Source organism: Quercus lobata, chromosome 11 (assembly GCF_001633185.2).
Source record: "Quercus lobata isolate SW786 chromosome 11, ValleyOak3.0 Primary Assembly, whole genome shotgun sequence".
Classification (NCBI taxonomy): domain Eukaryota; kingdom Viridiplantae; phylum Streptophyta; class Magnoliopsida; order Fagales; family Fagaceae; genus Quercus; species Quercus lobata.
Window position 1 is genome coordinate 22,557,254 of NC_044914.1, and position 23,362 is coordinate 22,580,615.

Below are 23,362 nucleotides of genomic sequence, written 5' to 3' on the forward strand. Positions count from 1 at the left end.
TTCTTATCTGCACTAACTAGGAACTAAATCGTTCAATTTTTTTAATAAAAAAATTGGACTTTTACCCAAAAATTAAATTAAAAAAAAGGGCTATAGCTACCGTATAGCTTCAAAAAGAAGTTACGCTGAACTGCACCGTGTCTCTCACTTTGTCTCTGCAGTCTGCACCCTTTCGTACGTAGTTACCTCTCTATCATCAACTAGGCGACAAACAAATCAATGGTACTGTGTGACATATAATATATTACGTAAAAAAAAAAACCTTCCTAATTAAACTCAAGTGCATAGTAATTATATTTAAAAAAAATTAACAGTATTTGTGTTTTGTTGGATAATATAATTAGATATTTTAATTTTAATTGAAGAACTATAGTGTGTACCTAAATTTTAAAAAGCTTTTGTTAAAGGGTATAATTATGCACTTGATAAAAGGAGCTTCAAAAGGATCTCAAATGCATTGAAAAATAATAAAATCTAATAAAAAATAAAATTTTAATTAGGAGTGGCTCAATTGCCTATAAAATATGGCTCCTTGTACTATAAAATTATAAATAAACACATAGGAACACTCATTAAAAAGATTCACATTTAGCCATTAAAAAATGCTAGTACTATAAATTTTAAGTTTTAATACAATTTATTTATGTAGCAAGTTGTAAATGGTAAAATAAAAGTGATAAAGTCTATGTGGATCCACAACTCACCACATGAACATGTTATAACAAAAAAATATGTTAAAATTTATTGACATGTATTTGGGTTAGGGCAAAGGCAATAGTTAGAGCTATCATACCAATTACCACGTTAATTATAAATCCTAAAAGTTAGTGTCAGTATGGAATGGATTGAAATTTTAAGTTTATTTGTAATTGGAAAATGCTAACGAGTGTCCTTAGGGCATTGATTAAAAATTCAATTAAAGAAAGTTTTATAAGAAAAGAAAAAAAAATTATTGTTTTGACAACTTTTTTCATTTTCCATAAAAGTGATGTCAAAACTTTTCTAAAATGGATTGTTAATGAATGCCATAAGGATACTCGTTAATATGACTCTTTGTAATTTTAGTTTGTTTTTACTATTATTTATAAGTTTTTCTGTATTTTTTGATACTATTTATGAGTTTTATTATATTATCAACTTTTTTTTGCACTTTTAGTAAAAAAAATTTAGCTAAGTTTTTAATTTATTTTTGATATTATTAACTTTTACAGGTCACTCACCTTAATTGCATCAATCTTGTGTTTATAATAGGATTTTACTAACAATAATAAACTAATTTTAGAAAAAACTTATCAAAAATTGAAAAAATTTTGACAATAAAACTTTTTTAATAATGTATTTGTTAACTCACCCTTTATAATAATCAATTTAGGTCAAATCAGAAAGTGTGTTTATTTCAAAATAAATAAATAAATATAAAATAAGTAAGCAAGATCAGTGATTCAGATCTTCATGAATAACTCACATCATTAATCAATACAGTCTGCCGCAACGAGTCGATAGACTCTAAAATCAAAACTGTTACAATACTGTACAAAGTCATAATAAGGTCACATCATCAAATTGCTCAAAAACCCCCCCCACTCACTTAACTATTCTTGTAGAGTACTAAGTACTACTCACTACGTAGCCTAGAAACAGAACCATACAGCCTGGCATCCCAGCCCATACATTAATTTTTTAGCACCAATAACAAATTCCCACGTGTACACTCCTTTGACATTGACACCTCTTCGTCTCAACAGCTGTCCCCCTTACTCATCTGCAAAAACCCTCACTATAAATACCCCACTTCCTCTCTTTCCTTTCACAGACACTAGAAACCACTTCTTCTTCTACTTGTTAAAATCTTTTTAACCTTCACAATGGGGTCTTATTACCACTTAGCCATTCTCTTTCTTTTATGCTGTTCCATTACCGTAGCTCACACTGCTGCTAGAAAGCTCACGGCTCTCGTTGAACAACAGCCGTTGATTCTCAAGTATCACAACGGTGCTCTTCTGAAGGGCAACATCACCGTTAATTTGATCTGGTACGGCCAGTTCACTCCAATCCAGCGGTCCATAATCGTCGATTTCATCCAATCCCTCAACTCTCATCGGGCCTCACTTCCCTCAGTGTCCACGTGGTGGAAAACCACTGACAAGTACAAGGGGGGTTCTTCTGCGCTCGTCGTAGGGAAGCAAATCCTCCACGAAGCTTATACCTTGGGCAAGTCACTCAAAACAAGGCACTTGTTGGCTTTGTCTAACAAAGTTAACGGACTGAACTCGATTAATGTTGTTTTGACGGCTAAGGATGTCGCCGTCGATGGGTTTTGTATGAGCAGGTGTGGGACCCACGGGTCGACTCGGGTGAGTCAAGGGAAGAGGGTGACTCGTTCTGCTTACGTCTGGGTTGGTAACTCGGAGACTCAGTGTCCGGGTCAATGTGCTTGGCCCTTTCACCAGCCCATTTACGGCCCACAAACCCCGCCGTTAGTTTCGCCTAACGGAGACGTCGGAGTCGACGGAATGATCATCAACTTGGCTACCGTTTTGGCTGGCACCGTCACAAATCCGTTTAATAACGGGTATTTCCAGGGCCCGGCAACGGCGCCGTTAGAGGCTGTTTCGGCTTGCACTGGGATATTTGGGTCGGGTGCGTACCCGGGTGATCCGGGTCGGGTGTTGGTGGAAAAGACAAACGGGGCGAGTTACAATGCGAACGGGGTGAATGGGAGGAAGTACTTGCTGCCAGCTATGTGGGACCCGCAAACCTCGGCGTGTAAGACGCTCGTGTAAAATACTAGGAACAAAGGTCGTGTGGCGATGACGTGGCAGCATACGTGGTGAAGATATGTGTACGTATTATGTAGATATGGATGGATGGAAATGGCAGAGAGTTTGGGGGTGGGTCTGTGACTGTGTTGTTCTGTTATGATGATGATGATGATGGGGATGACGATGATGGGGTTATGGGGACTATATGGTTTGGATGATATTTTGTATACACTTGTTTGTCGTCTTGCGTGACTTTGTAAATTATATTTCAAAAGAAAGTTGCCCAAAAAAAAAGTTATGGAGAATGGGAATATATAATAAATATTCTAAATTTTGAAAAACTTTATTAAGTTTACTGGGAAATTAGGATTAAGTTAATTATCTTTCTTAATAATTTGATAATTATAATGATGGTAAAAGAATTTTGTTGGGTGGTAATTAATATAATATCGTTGAGCTCATATTCAACTGAGCTTAATAGGTTAAGTGTCTATTAATATACTATATTAACTAGTTAATGAGTATTCAAGGCGGTTATATTCGCAAACAAATTTGAAATTTTGAACCTTCACCGCGGAAACACCGAAAGATATCGTTCTCTACGCTTACAAAACTTGAACACAGTTGAACAAACAACATTTGAACTACAAATAACAGATATTGATTTAACTAATCTCGGCCAGATTTAGTTTGTGTTTGGTATTGGGTTATAAGTTTTGTTTTATTTTTGGTTTATTTTATCATTTTATGTACTCTTGCATGTTCACATTTTAGACTATTTTTTGTCTTAATTTTATTCTAAATTGCCTACTTTTTAACCTTTTTTAAAAAAAAAATTAGCATTTAACCTTTTGTCTCATAAATTACCGACAATTTTTGAAGATATTTTACGCTAACTAACAAGTTTAGCAAATCAACTTTTAATTTTTTATCCCATATTATGCAAATAAATCACGCCAATTTTTAAACGAACTTTTAAGTTAACTAACCTGATTAAAGTTCTGCAAAAAAGCTACAGGCACCTATCAAAAAAAAAAAAAAAAAGCTACAGGCAATTTTGAAAGGAACTTCTAAGTTAACCCGATCAAGCCTGTAAGGGCCTTTTTTGTGGGTGTTTGGGGACTTTGATCATGATGACGAGAAATAAAGGGGTGGTGATCATTGCCCATCAAGAGATTAATTTAGTGCGTATCTAATGGGTTTATAAAAATCGAAAGAAGAAAGGAAAAGGATGGTCATCAATGATGCTTGCTGGGTCCCTGGGAGACCAAAGTGGTAGGGTCAGGTAAACGAGGACGTCTTCAATGGACTTTGAAATGATAGAAAAAAAATCTTAGGCTACTTCTGTGGGTTTGGTAAACTGTGGGGCCTAAACCAGAGCTCAATCATGCTATGAAGATAAGATTAACTTAACTATTTGTGGACAATTCCTAAGAAAAAACAAAGCCTTTAATTATTTGGACAAAACGAATAGAAGAAGGGGCCTGATTCTTTTCGTGGGAGGGCTTTCGGCTACAAATGAATTTGTATTGTATTGAATTTTATTTTGCACCTTACCAACCCGTGAAGGTATCCCCTTTCCTTCGTCAAATTACGAGACTATGGCATCTTTTTCCTTTGCACAACACATGATGCATGAGAGGAACAAACCTATCAATTATAAATTATTTATGAATGATATAATACCTGGCCGAAGGTTGCCTTGTGTTATGTTAAAGATTAATAGAGTGTTTCTCAAAAAAAAAAAAAAAAAAAAAGATTAATAGAGTGAGATTTTAAAGTTTATGTATTTTTGGCATAAAATAAAATAAAATAAAGAGAGAATTACAAATTTACCTCTTAATGTTGCTTTAGTACTATCTAGGGTAGTAAGTTTGAAAATAAATCAAGCTGTTTATAAACAGTTCAAGTTCAGCTCAGAAAAACACATATTTATACTTTATATTCATTTGTTTAGCAAACAAGTCAAGTTCAAGCCCAAGTTAAGGCTCGATTATTAAACGAGTCAAGTTCAAATATAAGAATTTGTTCGTGAATAAACTCATGAAAACTAGACTCGATTAATTATATATATATACTTGTCTAAAAATATACTAATTATATAGACTTGAGATTGGATTCTATAAGTTTGTAAATAGGTTTATATGATATCAAATTATTATTGGTAGTTTATTAATGTGGGGGCCGGCTAGTCAATAAAGTTATTAAAATCAAGTTAATTGGGCCTGTGGCCCATCCGAGGACGTAAAGCTATCCGAGGATGCCCATGTCAGGTTGTAAGGGTAACCAAACGAAAGGAAGAGTAAATATCACGTAAGGTGAGTTCAGTATTCGTCCGAGGACAAAATCCTTCTCGGCAATATGAGTCCGAGGATGACCAGAACGCCACCTTGTTACAAACGTACTTCGGAGTTACGTTACCACTAAAAGCGGGATATAGGACCAAGGGTAAGAAAGAAAAGGCAAACAAATATTTATAACGACAGCTGTCACCGCATTAATTGCTTCTCAACCAACTCTCTGGCCGCATAAATGTGGAGGTGATGCCTGAACAGTGATGAAGCAGCCTTACAACTGCTAGTTGGAGGTTCCAGAAGGTGTTAGATGGGACAGAAAGAGATCCCCTGAACCCAACTAACACGTGTGTGGTGGAGATGGTATGAAGAGGGCAGTGTATAACATGAAAGAAAGCATTGAGGAAGAGAACCAGAATAGAAAAAAGATAAAGAGTACTTAGAAGAAAGCCTTAAGAACAAAAGAACTGAACTTGTTTCGAAGAAAAAAACTAATTGTTATATTAGTGCTAGTCCATCTATAAACGTGGGATTTAATCGTTTTTCTTTTAGAATTTACCTAGTTCTTGGACACCCACGCTCTACAAATTTTATTGTTTGGGCCTTTAACGTACGAACTCAATATCAGTTTGGGATCGTTACAAATTGAGTCCTTACAATTAATAATATAAAAATTTAATTTGTAGTAAAAATTCATTGATTTGTTTTCTTGGTTCCACTTCATATGAAAAATGAATAAGTTAATTAAGAAGTTTATGAACAAGCTCTAGCTTATTTGACAATAAAATGAACCAAGCTTGAATATGTAATCGTGTTTTGTTATAAGCTCGAGCTTGACTCATAATCAAAATAAAATTAAATGAATCTAAACTTTTAATACTCTATTGGCTTGGCTTGTTTATAGCCCTAATCTTATCATTATTAATAATTAGTACACAAATTTTCAATTATTATATTTGACTCACCAAAATTGGTTTAAAATGAACTCTATAGAATTTCGCCCAAATTAACAATTTTGCTTTTTGTGATCACACTTTCAAGAACAATTTACACTTTTAACATTGAAGTACAACTTATCTTCCTATTGTTTAGTTTTATCATAATTTAGTCTCAAAAATAATTTTTTCAATTTTTATATTTTGAACCCCATAGTCTATATATATCTTAAGGAATTAAATATATTAATTGAAAGTTTGTGAACTAAATTGTGATAAGTTCAAATTAGTACTTTGGAAAAAGTTTTTTTCAAAACCAATTTGAAGAAATCCATTATGTGATGATTCATAAAACCATTTACGCATATTAATTCACATGACTTGTGAAGTTGATCATGTGATTCATTTGAATGATTGAATTTTTGCATAATGGGTTAGAGGTAAACTTTGTCCCTATCAAAATGTCTTTCATATGCATTTGGGATAGCATATTCTCTTGACTTATTTAGTTTAAAAATAAAATTGCTTAAATATATAATTATATTTAGAAGGGAGGTTTATAAAAAGCTGCACCTTTATATATGAAATCAAACTAGGCAAATAACAAAAATTCACAACAATTTTACAACATTTTGTATGTGAAGTGGCTTAGTGCATTTCACAACATTAGCTTAAAGCACAACTCATAGCAATTTCATAACATAAGCCCACCATATTCTGCAATTTAAATTTAAATTTTTATTTTGTTATGATCCATAAGTGAAGTGGTAAATTGATTTAGAACTAATGTGAAATTGTTGTTGTGTCGCTAGAATGATTTATTCAAATAAACTTAGAATAAGAGAGGCCTGTTTAATATTAAATGTATAGTTATGCACCAATGTATATATACCATGACACTTATGTACTTGATTATCAAAAAAAGAAAAAGAAAAAAAGATACTTATATACTTATGTACCTATTCATGCATGACACTTTAGGTCCGTTTGGATTAAGCTTATTGTTGCTGAAACTGAAAACTGAAAACACTGTAGCAAAATAATTTTTAAATGTGTGAAAAGTACCGTGAGACCCATTTTTAATATTTTTTAATACATGAACAGTGTTGCTACAGTACATAAACAGTACTGCTACAGTGCAAAACAGTAATTTTTTGCACCAAAGTCAACATATGCGGGCAAAATAAAAAAAAAAAAAAAAAAAAAAACAAAGAAAACGCAGAACGGAAACCTAGACGCAGGAAAACACAGTAGCCAAACGCCCTCTTTATATTCTAGTTTCTTTCTTTTACTATTCTTATCTACTTGTAACTTGATTTTGTGTATCTCTTTCTATATTAGAGTGTGAATCATTTGGAAGAAACAATGAATAAAAATATAAATTTCTTCTTTGGGGCAATTACACTTTACTCCATAAATTATATCTCATAATACACATATACATCTAAACTATTCGAGTACACACTTACTCCCCCCCCCCCCCCCCCCAACCCCCAAAAAAAAACTATGAGAATACACAACTTCATATGGGATGCGGGTGCCATCAAAATAGTTTATGATAGTTTCAACCTATGACTTCCGCTCCTGATAAGTTGAACCCCAAATTCAATTAGTACAGACTTTATCAGTTGTACTAACCCTATATAAAATGTAATTTCCCCTTCTTCTTTCTTACCATCTCTCTTTCACATATTCTTTTTTATGTAATTTCTAATTGACCATAAACAAAACCTATTTTGGATTGCTTTAAAAAAAAAAAATTGTGATTATAAGATTAACTTTAGTGATTATTCACTTACATTTTAGTTTTCTATTTTCCTCTATCTTTTTTTATCAGTGAGCATTTATTTATAACAACCCAATAAACAACTCATTGTTTTTGAGAAGTCAACTTAAAGTTATCGATAAGATACACACTTTAGAAAAGAGAAAGTATCTTATATATGAGGTCCACCTCTCGATGAGACAGATGTCTCGTATGCCGGACACATAAAAGATTTTTTCCTCTAGGAGCTTATTAGTGTTAAACTTGCAAGTACAGCCGAGCATATTTGTATAACTATTTTCTTTGGATTGTTTTTCTTAAAAAAATAAACAAGACAAAATTAAGCTGAGCCTTAAAAAAAAAAAAAAAAAAAAAGAAGAAGCAAAATTCACAAATGTGTTCCCAACCTCCTATTAAATTAGAACCAGTTAAGTTTAGAAAAAAAAATCTAAACCAAACCCAGCAGAATTTATTGCTCTGCTCAGATTTGACGGGTCCGAATGGGCATCATGCATAATTTTTGGAGAATGCAGTAGTAGGTGCTTGGTTGGTAGGGATGTCAGAGGTAGGATGAAGGACATTCATGAATGGATTCATTTGCTGAGATATTTCGCCAGAATGGTAAAAAAAACAAGGATACCTTAAGGCTCTGTTTGGTTCGTGTGAAAGTATTTTTGGAAAATATTTCATTTTCTAGAAATGCTATTTTTTGAAAAGGAAAATATTTTCATGTGTTTGGTTACATTTTAAAAAAATTTTCGAAAAATATTTTCTGGTGTTTGGAAAAGAAGAAGGAAGAGACAAACCTAGAAAAACACGGACAAAACCCAGAAAAAAAAAATCATCAACGATCGACGCTCGACTGGCTAGTTCGACGAGGGGCGAGATCGCGATCAACGCTTGATTGGGTTCGACGGCTCGGTGGTCCGCGAGATCGACTGGTACGTGCGATCAGCGCGGACTGGAGCTCGGGGGCCTCTTCTCTCTCTCTCTCTCTCTCTCTCTCTCTCCGGAATTCATTTGAAGTGAAAATAGGAATGAAAATTCATTTCCGTAGTCAAAGCCTTTTTTTTTCGATCAACAGAAATCAACACCCGCATTTCCGGAAGTGATTTTCACCCAAAACAAACACATGCTAAGATGTGCTTTGTAAAATGAAGAGACTAGATAATTCTCAGGTATAAACTTTACACATGCAAATAGCTAATTTAAGTATTTAACTCGACCAGAACGTGCATTTAAAAGCTTTGACCTTGTGTAGATTGTTTTTGAGAGTAAACGGCAGGATCTTGTCTAGATTTTAAATTTTCTATTAGACCAATAATTTGATTCGAGAGATTGGGTCTGGAAAAAATTTCTTGCCTTGTTATTTAGTAAATCTAATCTTATTATTATTATTATTTTTTTTTTGACTAAGCCATTTTTTTTTTGAATTTATAAAAATGACATCCAATCATTTGGGTCTGTTTGGTAGTGGAGTTTGAGTAATGTTATTTGTAATTTTCTGAAATACGTGTGAGTGAAAAAATATGTGAAAATATGTGTAAAGTTGTTTAAAAACTAAAAATGTGAATTTGAGCTTGCCTACCAAACATGCCCTAATTTGCCTATTCCATTCTTAACTCATAAAACACTTTGAAAAATTAATAGATTAGTTGTATGTTGAATAGAATTTAAGAAATCGAGTCTACAACACGTTGTTTAAGTCTATTAAACCCATCAAGTAGGTAAACTTAAAAGGACTATGTTCTCTTCTTCTCTTTTGTTTTGTTTTATTTATTTATTTATTTTTTGAATAAGAACAAATATTATTGAAGAGAAGAATGAAGACCCAGGGGGACTAACCCGTCAGCATCTAGAAAGTTAATAGGCTTTATTTAGGAATTTCAGTCACAGCCAACAGCTTGGACACCCCATGAATGAATGTGAATTTGTCTATACATTATCCCACTAATTTTGAGAATACACATCTTATTTTTGGTTTGCGTGTGTTTTTGTATTTGAGTCTATTGAGATTAACCAAAAATATTTTACACAAAATAAGGGAGTGCATTGGTGTAAAGCCATCAATTTGAGGCCAAGTTTGCACAAACTAATCTCTCCCAACCCGTCATCCTTTTTACTTGATAGATGGATTGCAAAAAATCAGATGGTGGTGTAGAAAATGTTACTTAGCTTCAAGAGGAGGAAAGCCAAGGATGGATTAATGCTACAGGTGTGTAGTTAACCCACTGATCTGCCAAAATTGACTCAATTAAATCAAACCACCAAGTTGGATTGGTTTTTAGGGATTGGTGAGTTGGGTTGAATTGTTAAATATTTTTTTACTGTGAGTTGGGTTGGGTGTGGTTTCACAATTCGCCTAACCCAACCTGACCCACCTATATTTAATATATATTTAAAATATATATTATATGATATTATTATTTACTCTTTTGTTTATCAATTGAGTTGTCATAGAACTATATAATATCTTACTACCTATAAAATAATAAAACTAGTTCATATTTATTTTGTTTCTCAACTAAGTTGACATAGAACTATTTGATATCTTACTAATCAAATGAAAAGTTATTTGGTTGTTGTTAAATTTTTATTTATTTATTTGTGTTGGTTTGATGCACTACCAATATAAATTTTTTATTATTTGTATTGGTTTAAACTTTGAAGCACTAATCCTGTCAAAAAAAAAAAAAAAAAAAAAAAAAACCTTTGAAACACTAATAAAATAGTTTGTGTTGGATTGGTGCAATGCTCAGGTTTATAAAGTTATAACTTTGTTTTTATTTGTGTTGATGTTGTACTAATGCTCAATTAAAAAAAAGGTCCAACTCATGGGTCCAACTTGATCCTAGTGGATTGGACCCTTGTGATGGGTTGAATTTTTTTTCTAAAAAAAGGTCCAACTCATGGGTCCAACTTGATCCTGGTGGATCGAGCCCTTGTGATGGGTTGAATTTTTTTCAACCCAATTATGGTTAAAAAAACCCGTCAACTTGACCCATTCGCACTCCTAATTAATACCTATAAAGCTAGATTTGCAAAAGACATATGATAGAATCAACTTGAGCTTCTTAAAGTGCTTAACAATTTTGGTTTCAATGAAAAATTTGTGAAGTAGATAATGGAGTGTGATTCTCTAGTGTCATTTGTTGTGTGTTTATCAATGGAGGTATGTCTAGGCACTTTATGGCTAGTAGAGGGCAGAGGCAAGGGAATCCACTATCCCTTTACACCTTCATTTTATGCCAGGAAGTGTTATCTAAATAGGTCGATAAGAAATTTACAGAAAGAATAATCATTGGTGTGAAGACCAGTATTGTTGGACCAACTATTACACGTCATGTATGCTGATGACCTTGTGTTATTCTAAATAGCCAAAAGAAGTGAAGCTATTGCCATCAATGAATGCTTGATAAAAAGTTAAATACTGCAAGTGGTCCGGTCAGCTCTTAAACAAGAACAAATCTGGAGTAACCTTCCATGAGACCACCCAACAGTTATCCGATAGAACCATAAAGCATGTGTTGCAAATGAAGCAACTTCAAAAGGATGCCGCCTATCTTTGGACACCTCTGTTCCTCACAAAAGCAACCACAAGGGATTTCAAATTCCTACAGGAGAGATTACAAGCTAAATCAAAGGGTTGGAGAAACAAGTTTGTAAGAGCCTAGATGCTCTGACAAGGAGGTTTTTGTTGAACCCACAAAATCCTAGTAGTAATATGGCATGGAAAGCTCGAGACAATCTGTGCTAACCCAAAAGAAAGGGAGGGCTTGGGCTTCTCTAATCTGGATATTAAGAAGGTAAAGAATTTAGTGGTAAGAGGTGCTTGCTTTCTAGTAGGGGATGTGACTTCTATTAATGGGTGAATTTATAGAATTTTAAATTGGTTAGAGAATTTTAAACCGAAGCCTAGAGATGAATCAACCCCAATGAATCTTTTGATGGTGTTCAGCCTTATTAAACCTTCCTTACATTGTTAGAAGAGAGACATGCTCACAGAATAATTTGATGATTAATCTGTCCAGGCCATTACAAAAAAATCTCATTCCCCTAAGACCTAAATCCAATAGGCTAATACGGACTAAGTACCTTAAAGGTCATTCTTCTGTCAAATCTGCCTACAGAGTGAGTCAAAGCTCATACTGGGTATTCCAACACCTCAAATTTGCCTTGGCAAAGATTGTGGAGGATTAAGGTCCATGAGAGAGTCAAAATGTTACTTTGGAGGATTGACAACCTACAACAGAGTTTGGAGATAGTTAATACAGGTTGTGTGAGGAAGTTCTTGAATTGCCCTGTGGCAAACGCAATCTGGTTTGGCTGCTGGAGTCCCAGAAGTCAGAACTGACAAATTGAATGTACCCAACAATACAGGCATAGTGAAGTTGATCTTAGATCCTCTAATCCAGTCCATGTTTTCTAGCCATCATTCCAAGGAGGTGGCAGAGGTATGTACCTTGCAAATGACTCTAACAGTGGATTCTATTTGTAAATTGCAACCTTCAAGCAAGGTTATTCTTAAAGCTCATATCTGCAATATTGAAAACAGAATTAAGGAGTACGTGCTGGCCTTGGAACAATCTAAGGAATTACTGTTTAACAAGGAATCCTCTTGGAAGACTTCTTCTGTTGTTGTAGTAAAATTTAATGTTGATGCGGTTGTATTAAAGGATTTCACTATCCTAGCTGTGGTGGCCTGAGATGGAGATGGAGAGGTGATTGAAGCTTGGGCTAAAGTATATGAGATTTGTGAATCTGTGCAGGCTAAAGCAGCTACAATTCTCTGGGCTTTACAGCTTGCTAAGTCAGAAAATCTAGAGAGTATTGAAGTGAAGGGTGATACAAAAAATTTGTGTTGATGTTCCGAAAGACAGTTGCTTTCATGTTGCCCGACCTATCCTAACTCTGATTAGTGATCTTAGCATATCTTTTGCATTTGTAAATTTAGTTGGGATAGGAGAGAAGTTAACACAACAGCTCATAGTTTAGCTAAATTTAATTTGCTGCTGCTCATACCAAAAAACAAAAGGCTTTTTTTTTATAACAAAGAATGATATGATCTCTAGACTATTTCTCTAGTCTCCTTCATTATCCCATAGGGCCCATCCTAGTCTCCTTCATTAATGTAGCTACTGGTAAGTACAAGATTTACAGAATTTAAAGATTAATTTATCATTTAATCCCAAAAATAAATAAAACAGAATTGAACATAATCTAACTACATACATAAGGCATTACTATCCAACTAAACTACTCAGAAGTTACACCAGATAAGGTTTCAGTTGAGCACAAGAAATGGTACCTGAATAGTTTTGGCCAGATGGTAATCCACACAGCCATAGTAAGGGAAAAACAAGAAAGGCATCATAGGAGAAGGTTTCTTATACATCATATATGTTTTTTTTTTTTTCCTTTTTATAGTGTATGGATCCCACAGCCTCTTACAATCTGTAACACACTAGGGAAAATGCATATATCTAAGCCAATAAATAATTATTGCAGAGACAGAAACAAGACCAAACTATCCTGTCCATTAGTTGCAGAAAGGTAAACCAGCTTGCATACAGATACCTCTTAGTTCACAGGGTATCCGGGCCACAGTCAACCCAAAAATAAAAATGTATTTGTAGTGCTTATTCTAATGAGTTATGAGTCTAAACTTACCAAGAAGAATATAAATCCTTAATTGCAGCTTGGCCAAATACGCACAGACCTTATAGCCATTATGCACCAAGCAATGAGCTGAAACACATTGCAACTCTGTAAGAGAAACTGAGAAAGCCATATTAGTCAGCCAGCAAAAATAGAGACTACATTCAGAAACTGAGAACAGCTCATTAACAACATAAATAATAGTAATGCAAGCCATATAACAAACTAGTAACAAGAAGTCCATATCTACATCCGAGGAGAAAAATGACAAAAAACGTTTTGAGTACTTTCTGTACATAGCTAACATCTGCATGGATGAAGTTTCTATGCATAGCTGATATCTACATATACAAATTAATGAATGGGAACTTCCCAGCCACGATAGTTTAGCAAGGTATCAAACATGCATATATACAGCAGAGACTGTAGCCGTAGCTTGGGAATGAGTCAATGCTTAATGCCCTCCTTATACAAATTTCCGTTGGCTAGACTGTCTGCAAAATGCAGAACATAAACAACAAATCATAAGCCTGTGAACTGATTCAAAGCACACTGGAAGGTATTATAAAATGGGCAAGCCTTAAGTATAGTTCCTTAGATGCTATACCTTATGTTTCCCAACAAAAATTCAACCACATGGTTACTGATGCAACAAAAATTCAACCACATGATTACTGATGCAACAAAAACAATGTTACCTTTTTCAAAGAACAATGACAATTGAATTCAATCATGTGGTTCATTGGTCAATATAACCTTGTGATTGAATTCTATTGGGAACCTGAAGTACAGAACCTAAATAACTGTTCCTAAGTTTCACTGGAAAAATATATGGATGATTAAATTATCATTGAAGGATACAGAAGAAGAGCAAAATGTGTTGGCCTCTTTGCAACTCTCAACATCCCTATTATGAGGCTATACATGAATAGAGTTGCAGAGACCAACACAAACATACAAAAATACCACAACATCATTATCTCATATATGGGGTTGGTCACGGCATCGACCTGAGATAACCATTTGATCGACGAGGTCTTGGAAATCATCACCCCAGTCGTCAGGTTCTGCGACCAAATCCTCCACTTCCACATCAATTTCCAACTTATCACCAACCACAGCTTCTTCTTCCGGATTTTCAGTGATTAGATCTTCATTCAAAAGTTCTTCCCATATGGTCTCATTGACAGAATCCAAATTGGCACCACTTCTTGTGGGTACTGAACTTGCAATGGGGTCATTGATATCACTGCTTGATTCATTGTCCAAGGCAGCTGAGAAAAATGTTTCCATAGTTGCCGTTTCTTCTTGATCTTGGCTTGTAAAGTCCACAACTTGGTTACTGCCTGCCAACACAGACACGTCTTCTTCTTGCAAATTCTCCACACTTGGGCTTGCAGTAAGTCTACGCTTTCGTCCAATTTCAACACCCTGGTAGTCCTCTTCTTTGAGCACTCATCTGACTAAATTGCTGGATAAAGGATGGATTATTGAGTGCTTTAGCAAGAAAATTCATTAACTGTTGCTGTTTCCTCTCTGTGGTCTGTAACCTATCCTCCATTGAAATCATTTGTTCCCTTGAATTCTGTTGTTGCTGCCTCAACCTCACAATTTCCGCCATTAGCAAGCCTCGATCTCTCTTTAATATCTCAAGCTCACCTTCTAACCCACATTGTCCCAATTCAACACAAGCTCCTCCTCCTTGTTGTTGCGTACCCTGTGTGACATGTCTTCTTCTTTTGATGGTCTTTAATAGATGCTTTTGCCCTGCCAGAAACCCTTCGTTTGCGAATTCCCATCGATCAGGATCAACCTTTCTGAAACCATATGTATTGAGCTGGTGAACGAAGCTTGAGAAATTACTGTGCTTGAAGTGGCAAGGAAGAAGGGTGGTGGAGAATTTGTGAGAGTCCCAAACAATGAAGCTATTGCGAGCTCTGCTCCACGACACGATCGAGTCAGTTGCTGGGTCTTCCACCATTTCAAAGGTCTTGGTCAGGAATGGAGGCGGGCCCACCTCGTGTAACCCCTCCATTGGTTGCGGTGAAATGCTCGAAGATGAAGAGGACGATGATCCCACACCGTACGTCACCGTTTCTTCTTCCTTAACTATCACTCCCTCCATTGCTCTGTTTTCTCTAGGATAGAAACAGGAACAGAAACAGTAACAGTAACAGAGTCTTGTGGTGAATTTGATGAAAAATTTGAGTTTTTAAGAGAGTTTTCTGAATTGGGTGTTGTGCCAAAACTTTAAAAAAGTGAGAAATTTTGAGGCTTTAGAGTCACAAAGACAGAGTATTCTGTGAAATTTCAGAGAGTCTGGTGACTTGGTATTGTTGTGAAGTAAAACAAGAGTTTTTGAGAGAGTTTTGTGAAGTGGGTTAGTGTTGGAACCTAAAAAAGTGAGAAAGATTGAAACTTTTGAGTGTTTGACACGGTTGCTATATTCTTATTTTCCTTCTTGTCTGTTTCGTACAGGGGGGGGGGGGGGGGAGGTGAACCTTTCAAAAGCTAGTTAATTCTGTAAAATTAGCTATAAGAGAAAGGCTAAACACTAGTCTATGATTAAATATTAACTAGAGTAGCAAATGTTTTAGCTCTGTTTAATCATAGGCTAAACACTAGTCTATGTTGATAGAGAGCTAAAACATTTGCTACTCTAGTATCATCTTTTTATCCAAAAGGCAAAACACTAGTCTAATGGGAAAATATCAATCCAAGCCACAGAATGACACACAAGCCTGAGCCGAAGAATTAACATTTTCCTCATGACATCGTAAAGAGAGATGGGAAAACCAGCATACGTAACACTACAAATAATTAATATTACATATAGATAATAAAATGGACTTATCAAAAAATATAGATAATAAAATGGCTCACCGCTCTCAGTTGTTGTACAGGTCATGGTATGTCATGTTCTTCTTCTAGGGCTGCATTTTATTTAAATTTAGTTTTATGTCGGTTACACACTTCACTGGCAAGTTACTGCAAACATGAGGGGTAGTGTGGAGGAAGTGGCCAAGAGAATACTGAGTCAGCCAGAGTTATCTGGACTGCAGGTGTGCTTTAGAATAAAATCAATCACTTTTCTTCTCCCAACTAAGTTTCCCACAATCGTGCACACCTGCAGTCCAGATAATGCCGGCTGACCAACAACCCTCAAAACGTGCCTCCAATCTTTCAAGAATCTCTTGTGTTATGTTCAATGCACCTTTCCTCTGGATCAATGCTTTCCGACTTGCAACAAGAACGGCCTGAAGAATGTTGTATGACAAGATGTGATACAGACAAAATGCAAAATTAACTATCACAAAAGCAGTTGCCTGAAGTCCCTCTTTTAATAGCATTCTAGAAACTACAAAATCCGATGCTTGGCAAGGTCCAAGATAGCTAACTGGCTTTCCAACACAATTCCGCCTTCAATTTCTTTCTCAAGTTGTTTTCTTGAAGTGGTGATATACCAAGATTATTAACAGTAAAATTTATGAGATAAGCAGTAAGTTTCAGTTGGCTATCTGCTAGAACTTACAGCCAGTGATAAATGGCAATCCCCATACTCATGAGCATCATGAACAAGAATAAGATCTTCATTCCCCTGACAGCAGGAACAAAAATGATGAACTTTTAATGGTAATGCACTTCCTCATACCAATCCTTGATAAGAAAACAAGGACTCTTTTTCTTTATAAGTAATAGAATTTCATTAAAAAAAAGGAGCAAAAATAAAAGCACTATCCTAGTACACAGGGTATACACAAGAAACAAGGAAATTTTGCTAGTTAAATTTCATAACGAGTCCATGATCTGCTGCTAATTGCAACTCTTCCCTTTGATAAAAGTATCAGACCCTTTACTAACAATCCACCTCAATGAGTATGGCAGAGCATCTACCAGCTAATTACAGGATGCCATTGCATTTATGTGTCTGTAACCCCCAATATCGAGGGTCTTGGAAGCATTCTGCCTATTTTCCAAGGTGTAAACTACGTGCACAAGTTTCTATTGAGGTAATGACAAAGGGAGGAATGCTTCACATAATTAGAGTGTTCATTGGATGCATGTGTGTGTGTTTAATAGATTAAATTCTTCCCTGAAACAAATCTTACAATTTTGCTCTGGCTTCTAAGCCATGCTTGAGTATCTAACCCCCATTTTTCTATGAATAAGCAAATTTTTATTTCAAGGAAATACATCAGATCAGTACAAAGACACTATAGAAGAACAGCTGGAACAGCCAGAAACACAGAAAAAACATAGTAACAAATAGCAGAGAGCAAAAGAAAGTGACAAAGCATGCTTGAGTATCTAACCTTATATGGGCATTTTGAATTACTCCAGTTAGTAGCATTGAGTACTCAACTTAATAGGCATTCTAAATAACTTTACTAACATTGAGTATCCAATCTTAATGATTTATAGATCATTGATTCTGAAGGTATCATAAACTAGGTTAGGATCAAACATCCAATACAAACCTAAAGTTCAATTTTTTTTATTTAATATATATATACACACACACTTGTGCACACTCTACAAGAATTTTCCTCATCAAAGTAAAGGATACTTTTTCAAATGTATGGCCTTCAAACTAACAACAGAGAGAGAGAGAGAGAGAGAGAGAGAGAGAGAGAGAGTGACAAACTTCTAAATGAATATACTGGTAGGAAAATTACTCTTTAGGAAGAAAGGGGAAGGCATTTCAGGTTTTACTTTTCAACTTATAAAGCAAAATATTGTCACTATGCCGATATATATGTAAACATCAAAAGAACACCCAGGGACCCAATTACCCAAATAATGAACCAGAAACAGTTCATAACTTAATGCTTACCTGGCCATATTCACTGACTGTATCAAAATCCACAATACCAAGGTCTAGATCTCCAGAGACCAATTCCGAACAATGTCTTTTGGCCGCTGAAACCAAACTTCTAAATTGGCAAGCTGCAAAAAACATGGGTATTAAAAAATTTGGCTACAGAATGTATCTAGGATTAACTATTTATATTATTGGTCAGTCACACAGGCATCCAATGGGCTTGAACCCAGGAAGTGCCATTATAATTGATTGACCTATGTATTATTGGAGCACACAATAGCACAAACATGCAACAATTTTTTTAAAAACTTCCTATACATGTCTTTTCCATTGTTAGCTTTTCAAGTAACTCATACAAATTAATTCAAGCAATATGACACATACCCCACTGGACATGCCCAAAGACGCTAGGTCATATTACTGCATTGGGCAACATTATATTCTGAGCAAACATCTAAGAATTTTTCATATATAGATTAATTTTTTTCTTAGTTCATTTATTAATAAACTAAACCAAACAAACTAAACATGGCTAAAGTTGGGCATGACTCAAATCAGGTTAATTGAGTCAAATGACACTAGTAATGAGACTGCTACTGCTTGTCGTTAAAAAGAAGGGAAAATCAACTGGGAATGCAATTTAAGCATTCTTTACTTAAACAAGTGTCAGACTCAAAGCCAGTTGCTTATAAAGTATCAGTTAGAACAAAAGAGGAAAATCAATCTCAGCATTCCTTCAGAATTATCACACTGATTCCTGATTTTCCACAACAAAATGTCATTTCTAAGGCCAAAAACTAAATTTGATCACGTTTAGTCCCTAGCAAACTAAATTTGATTGCTTTTAGTCTCCAAAAAAACTTATAGTTATCGATTTTAGTCCCTAAAAAACATAAACTAATCAGTTTTAGTCCCTAACAAGCTTAAAGTAATAGCTTTTAGTCCCTAGCAAGCTTAAAATGATTGTTTTTAGTCCCCAAAAAAACTTAAATAGATTGCTTTTAGTCCCTCATAAACTTGAAATGATCAATTTTTGGTCCCTAACAAACTTAAAAGTGATTATTTTTAGTCCCTAATAAACTTGAAATTATCAATTTTAGTCCCTAGAAATCTAAAAACGCTCATGCACAAAACTTTAGGGACCAACAATGCATTTAAGCCTATTTCTAATTCTTTTGAGACAATTTGGCATCCATTTCATCATACCTAATTCTCACAAATGCAATTCACAAAAATAAACGAAACGCTTTCGCATACCTGAGGAATTTGCGCAACGTATTGTCGTGGATTCACCTGCTTCACAGACAATCGACAATCCTTTCACACAAACAAAACAAAAGTTATAAGAAATTTCAATGCAATGCAATTTTCTCAGGAAAAAAAAAAGACAATGCGTACTTTTAGAAGATCGAGAGTATCGGAGGCCATGCGACCTTTGCTAGGGAGGCCGAAACGGATTTCGGTTCGCTCGGGGACCCGAGCGTCGAGCACCGGTCCGTTCACCAGCGCCACGTGGGAATTTTGCGACGAAGCGCAGCACACCAAAACGGTGCGTTTGAAGGCATTGAGCCTGAGAGGCATGGCTGGAGCATCGACATAGACATTGCTTTTTCGGTTTGCTAAAGCTCGAGCTCTGTGCGTGAGAGTGTTTGAGAGAGAGAGAGAGAGAGAGAAATGATTGAAACGCCGCCGCTTTTTAGAGTAAAAATAGGCAAAAATAAATGATAGAAGGATTTTTTTTAGGTATGTACTGTGATGCTGTGAACCCGTGATGTGTGGGGTTTGGATTCATTGACACTACAAAAGTACCAACTTAAGATATCACACGAGTTTTTTCAGTTTATCCATGTGGAGAAAAAAGTACCACTATGGTTTATCCTCTGCATTATCTTTTAATTTGGTTCTTATCTTTTGGATTGTGTTAATTTGGTTTCTAACTTTTTAATATTGTGTCAATTTAATCTATCGTTATTTATTGAATGAAAATTGTTGACACAACAAACAGCCAAAATAAAAAATTAATTTCCATTAATATTGCAATAAACTAATTTTTTATTTTGACCGTTTGTTATGTCATTAATTTCTATTTAAGAGATAATTGTACAGACTAAATTGACACAACATTGAAATATTAATAACCAAATTGACACAATTGAAATGTTAGAGACTAAATTGAAATTTGATTTAAAGGATACTGACTAAATATTTAGTTTACCTTTTAATTATTTTCTATAGCTTTGCATATGCCTTTAACAAATAAACTATTTTTTTTTTTTAACTGAAACAAATAAACTACTCTATGTGGATTCTAATTAACTCAACTGGTAAAACTTTTTTGTAATAGATTATCACTATTAAAAAAAATAACTAACTCTTAAAAAAAATATAAAATTGGCTCAAAGCATCCAAACCAACATGAATTATGTTACATTGATAGTTACAACTTAGATGTTGTTACTTACTGAAAATATGAAATAAATTAAAGGTAAAAATACAAAACTAACCCTCTAACTTTTAGCTTTTGTCATTTCAGTCCTCTAACAATTTTTGTCAATGTAATATTCTGTTAGGTTTTAGTTACTGCTACCATTAAGTTTGACATTTAAAAAAAAAAAAATTGTAATTAAAAGAAAATAAAAAAAAAAAGCTTGGAAAAAAAAAATGGAACTAGAAGGTCCCCTTCAGTCTTCATCCTCAGCCTCCCCGTTCTCTGCTCTCTCTCTCCATCATCTAACACAAACACACGCTGTACAACACCACCAACAAGATTTTCATTCTTCTTTTTCTCTCCCTTAACGACGTCGTAGTGAGAATACGAGCGAGATGAGTGGGTCAAGGAGGCCATGACCGACGACACGGTGGTGGTGGATCTTCTGTTAAGGCTCTTCCAAGCTCAGCCTCGTCTACCGAAGCCTGTTCAAGCCGTTCTCAGCCTCGACTAGACTGTCCGCCAACGTCGTTCCAAGTTGGCGCCTAGACACGGTGACAGGGGCGTAGCCAGAAATTCGTACTTGGGGGGCCCAAATTGCAATATTGATAGAAAAATCATAATTCATAAATTTATAAATAAAAAATGATCAACTTTGATATATTGTCATATTCTTAAATATTAATGGATGTACAAAAGGCGGTCTATTTTACCATACACATATACAAAAATTTGCATACTTTTATTTTAAGCACCATCAACCCATCATTATCCATAACATTGAAAATTTTAATAAATTATTCAACTCCTAATTTCAAATTTAAAAAAAAAATGATGATATGGAAAGAGATATAATATATTATCATATAGCAATACAACAAATTGAACAACTTAATAAACAAAGCATATTCATAAAGCTAAATGACCATTATCATATATATAAAAAGCATAAATCTAAATGCCCATATGATGTTGAAGAAAGAAACAAACCTGAAATATTGAGACACAAGAAGAAGCTGGAATTGAAAGCAAATATGGATATTTTTTTTTAGATGAAATGAGTTTATTTGATTTCTACCATTATTGAGAAGAGAGTTAATGTGTTTAGAGCAATCAACAATGAGAGTAAAGAAACATGAGGCAGTGTAGGCTTGTATCAGGAGGAGAAAAAGTAGTAATGATTACTTCTATTTTCTTTGAGAATCCCGTAGGTGGCTTCTTGAGATTGAGAATGATGAAAAAAAAGAGAGTAAATTTTTGTTTGAAAATCAGTGGTAAAAGATGATATTTTTGAGGGTGTGGATTACTGTCTATTGGATAGCAAATCATTTGGACAATTGGGAGAGCTAACTAGTATTTTATTTGAGGACTTTGGGTTATCTATTGGACTAAGTAGAGATCCTAGAAAGAATTGGGTGGGCCGGTCATTATTTTCTAGGGGGCCATAGCCTTTTACTTATTTTTTGCTATCAGACTCATAGCCTAACAGTAGAAGAAATCAAAATTTTGGGGGGGCCAACATAGCTTCGCCCCTGCACGGTGACTCCACCACGAAGAAGAAGGTCGAGCCTACGCGAGCTAGTCCTACCACGCTGTTGTCATGGAGCGGCGCCACATTTGCCAGCAGCAGCGCTCTCGATGGCTTTGAGGAGTCAGGCCGTCTTTTCAAACCGACTGAAAGCTCGAGATCTAAGGTTTGTTGCTCTAATTTTTCCGAGCAAAAAAAAAAAAAAAGTTCCATGTTTTCTTTTTTCTTTTTCTTTTTCCAAGCTTTTTTTTTTATTATTTTCTTTTAATTACAAAAATTATTTTCAAAAAAGAAAAAAAAAGGGTCAAACTTAACGGTAGCAGTAACTGAAACCTAACAGAATACTACATTGACAAAAATTGAAATTTAGAGGACTGAAATGACAAAACTGAAAGTTAGGGGATTGAAATGACAAAAACTAAAAGTTAGAGGGTCAGTTTTGCATTTTCGCTTAAATTAAAATTATATATTTTTAAATTATTTTATAGGATTATTAAAATTGAGTAGTAGAAAAATAAAATATATTGCATGCTAGAAACAAATGTAAGGCTACATTTGTTTTTTTTTTAAATGATGAAAAATTACAGCAAAAGATTCAAATATATAAAATATGTACTAAATATTTTTTTTGATCTCTTAAAACTTGGGGTAATGAAATTTTAACTGAATAGTATCTTAAATCTTTTTAAAATTTTGTAATAGAATTCACCTATGAAAATTATACTAAGGATTGGTGAAACACGTGATATGTTGTTGATCTGTCCCAGTTGGTTTAATGGAATTGTTGTCTATTTGAGATGACTAATCTCCAAGAATGAGGAAAAGGAAAGGAAATTTTGGTTTAATTCTCTGTTGCCTCATCATGATTCAACTAAAATACATACCAAATAACCACAACCGATAACAATGACAACTATTCTACTTTAGCCGAAACTTTGGCTAAACTAGATAATAACTATAACACCTATCCTAGATAAAGATAGCAATCTAATAACAAATGATAATAACAAAAGATATCAGCAACCTAATCTCCCAGTTACAAGCAACTGAAGAAGTCATTTATTAAACTAAACTCTTGGAGGCAGAGGCAATCTTCTTAGCAAATTCATTGTTACTACTAGGAGTGTCAAATGGGTGGGTTTGAGGTGGGTATAATTGGGTTGGGTACAC

The 23,362-nt window shown here is 34.6% G+C and overlaps 1 protein-coding gene and 2 pseudogenes across 2 annotated transcripts; 1 reads left to right on the top strand and 2 right to left on the bottom strand.

The window, feature by feature from the left end:
- Window positions 1–1,780: 1,780 nt before the first annotated feature.
- Window positions 1,781–3,084, top strand: LOC115969191 (protein EXORDIUM-like 2). The gene has a single exon (XM_031088781.1). It carries the CDS (start codon window positions 1,866–1,868, stop codon window positions 2,781–2,783), a length of 918 nt encoding a protein of 305 aa, XP_030944641.1. The 5' UTR covers window positions 1,781–1,865; the 3' UTR covers window positions 2,784–3,084.
- Window positions 3,085–13,159: 10,075 nt separating this feature from the next.
- LOC115968243 lies at window positions 13,160–15,996 on the bottom strand (annotated as a pseudogene). The gene is made up of 2 exons (XR_004086716.1): window positions 14,425–15,996; window positions 13,160–13,522 (listed from the first exon to the last, which is right to left on the bottom strand). The product of XR_004086716.1 is annotated as a heat shock factor protein HSF30-like (transcript).
- A 103-nt stretch (window positions 15,997–16,099) lies between these two features.
- On the bottom strand, window positions 16,100–20,001 carry LOC115968244 (annotated as a pseudogene).
- Between the last annotated feature and the right edge of the window lie 3,361 nt (window positions 20,002–23,362).